This window comes from Cucurbita moschata, unplaced genomic scaffold (assembly GCF_002738365.1).
Source record: "Cucurbita moschata cultivar Rifu unplaced genomic scaffold, Cmos_1.0 Cmo_Scf00034, whole genome shotgun sequence".
NCBI lineage: Eukaryota > Viridiplantae > Streptophyta > Magnoliopsida > Cucurbitales > Cucurbitaceae > Cucurbita > Cucurbita moschata.
In genome coordinates, this window is record NW_019268550.1 from 1,993,544 (window position 1) to 1,996,335 (window position 2,792).

General features: G+C 36.0%; 1 protein-coding gene across 3 annotated transcripts in view; it reads right to left on the reverse strand.

The window, feature by feature from the left end:
• The window catches only part of LOC111430631 (probable magnesium transporter NIPA4), a 7,416-nt gene extending 4,694 nt beyond the window's left edge, over window positions 1-2,722 (reverse strand). The window contains exons 1-4 of one of the 3 annotated variants that reach the window (XR_002708346.1): window positions 2,233-2,389; window positions 1,359-1,415; window positions 693-783; window positions 458-618 (exon numbers count right to left, since the gene is read on the reverse strand). Coding sequence is in view for 2 of the 3 variants with exons in the window: in XM_023066953.1 (XP_022922721.1) it covers window positions 458-618; window positions 693-783; window positions 1,359-1,415; window positions 2,233-2,389 (466 nt within the window). In the remaining variant the exon portion in view is untranslated. Of the gene's footprint in view, window positions 1-457; window positions 619-692; window positions 784-1,358; window positions 1,416-2,232 lie in introns of all 3 variants that reach the window. The other 2 variants (XM_023066953.1, XM_023066954.1) reach the window with 2 other exon arrangements.
• Window positions 2,723-2,792: the final 70 nt, after the last annotated feature.

The window sequence follows — 2,792 nt, forward strand, 5'->3', positions numbered from 1 at the left end:
AAAAAAAAAAAAAAAAAAAAAAAAAAAAAGAATGGACTTTTTAAAAAATTTTAAACCTCCAAATTGCTTCATTCAACATTAATAAGAGGATATGCTGAGAGTTTTTCTTTCTTTCTTCTCTGACTCCCTCCTTCCCTCTCTCTCTCTCTCTCTCTCTCTCTCTCTCCCCCCTTCTCTTTTTGTTCGTCTTTCTAATAATATGGAAAAAAATATTGTTGATTTTTTTTTTCAAAGGGCATCATTCACAAGAATCTAAAGAACGGGTCCCAGCCCTTTAATCTTATTCATCCCAGATCATTTGAGTTATGCCTTGACACAGATGCATGGGTCACCTATGTGTTCTCATCCTCTCTTAAGGGAAATATTAAATTAAAAAACAAATAAAATAACCAAATCACTATTAATCAGAATCAATGATATTTTAAAGAGGACAGCATTCACAGTAACGAAAAGTTACCTGGTTCCATGGCCATTTGCCACACTTCAGTTACAGATTCAATTTCACGTTCTTGAGGAGCATGAAGCACAATGGTTGTGGAACCCACTACACAAAGAATACAGCCAAGAATTCCAAAAATATGCAACCTCTCACGTAATATAATATGCGCCAGCACTGCACTGCAAGATATCATGATAATATGAGTATAAACAACCAAAATTTCTAACTTAATCTGTGCAACTTCAGACCATACCTGATAATTATGCTAAGAGCACCAAGTGGGGTAACCAGTATCGCTGGAGCAAATGCATAAGCCGCAAAATTAGCAATTTCTCCAACAATCACTGTAGAAATAACAATTGCCACGTTAGGATTTCCCATAATTTTTTTTCCAGTATCAAAACCTTATCCTTTCATTATACATCTGCAAATTCGAAAGGATTATATGCTTTGCAATAATAGTCACCAAGCAATACTAATCTTAGAGCATAAACATTGATTTCTAGGTCCACTCGGGAAAAAGAAAACCCATGGCCCTATGTTTTTCTTTATCAACTAGGATTTGCAAAAAACAAAAAGAAAAAAAAAAACAATAATTTGCTTCATTGCTGTAAATTTATTAAAACTAAATGCACTGAATTGAGAAAGAAGCCAAATCCCGAATCACTTGTTCACAGAAAACGTTTGCTTAATAAAGGAACATCTATTAAACGAAATGGCCATGGGGCCTGGTATCAAGGACTGATAAAAAAAACTATTACAAATAAATTCCACAATCTGTGCGAGATCTAACAAATAATTTCAGTAATCTCTATTTAGTGGTTACATGTTTTTAAAAGAAATATGCCACGTCTGGCAGGGAAACAAATAATAAAGGCCTTTAGTATAAGCTACATTGTAAAAAGTCAAAAAGACTTACTTGTAATCATGCCCACCCACCAAAGAGGCTCGTACAAGTAAGAATAACCTCCAACTCCTGACATAAATCATCACATCAATTACAGTAAACCACGCTAGATAACAGTTACCATGCACCCAAAGCATGATAAAGATAAGAGAGAAGCAATCATCAACTTCAAAGGCATGAGAACCTTCATCAAACATTATAGAAAACAAAACTTGAAGCCAAGAGGATAAGAAAAGGTGCCAAAGGGGAATTGGATATCCCCATGAAGCCAAGAGGATAAGAAAAAGAACTCCCAATCGGCATAGATTTGCATCAAATCATAATTACGGAACTATTGATCAGCACGTGCATTTTCAATACCATGATGAAAGGCTACTGCCCAGAATGATTCCAACTCAAGAGCACTTCTTAATCAGAAGAGACGATTAGACAAACACCTTGAAGGTTCAAACGATACAGAGCTCAATTCATCACAAGTAGCCTATATAAGGAATTAGACTTTTGGGGCTACTCGTCCGCCAAGGAACAAATAGTAGTTAAGAATATATCTATCTGTTTTACAGTGCCTGGAGTCTGTACTTGGAAGGAGTTAAATAAACCTTTTTTATTGGCAATGAGCATCCAAATAAGTAAATACTATAATTGATTGACTAATGGATACAATAGATCCAATTTCACAATTCAAATCAAGAAAAGATCGTCGAGAACCTCATTAATAGTGTGACCCACCTCTAATAACGGATAAGTCAGGGCATGAAATGCCGATTGCGACATTCATGACATTCATTTCTAAGAATTCGAAAAGATTCAGAAGCAAAGAAATCCAGGAACTACATTAACCCTTAATTTGGAAAATCGAAGCAAACAACAAGAAAGAGTGAAATACCTGCTCTGACTCCAGAAGCGCCGGCTTTCTTCAAACCCTTTTTCTTAACAATGAAGCTAGCACCAATAAAAAAACTAGAGGAAAGAGCAAGAACCAAGCCCTTAATATTATCAGAGGACATGCCCTCCCGCCAGCTCGGAGTTTGAGTGGTTGCCATGGTCGAGAGAAACCCTAGCTTCGAAGCTTGGAAACCATATCATAACATCATCAATGAAAAAAAAACACAGTTCAGAAGGATACAGCGGCCAGAATGCTACTGAATCACTTGGAATTGGAAAGAGAGTAAGATAAGGGGATTAATGTCGGATCTTAGAGCGAGAGAATCTGAGATCGGGATTGTCGTGGAGACAATTGTCGGCGCTCGAGACTGGTGTTGAAGACGGGGGAGGAGATTACTTGGATCCGAAGAGAGAGAGAAGAGAGATCCAAAATCTTGATTTGGTTTTACCAAAACAAAGACTGCTCTCCGACTTTCGTTGATCCTTTCTTATCTTTTTCCTTTTTTTTTTTTTTTTTTTTTTTTTTTTTTTTTTTTTTTTTTTTTTTTTTTTTTTTTTTTT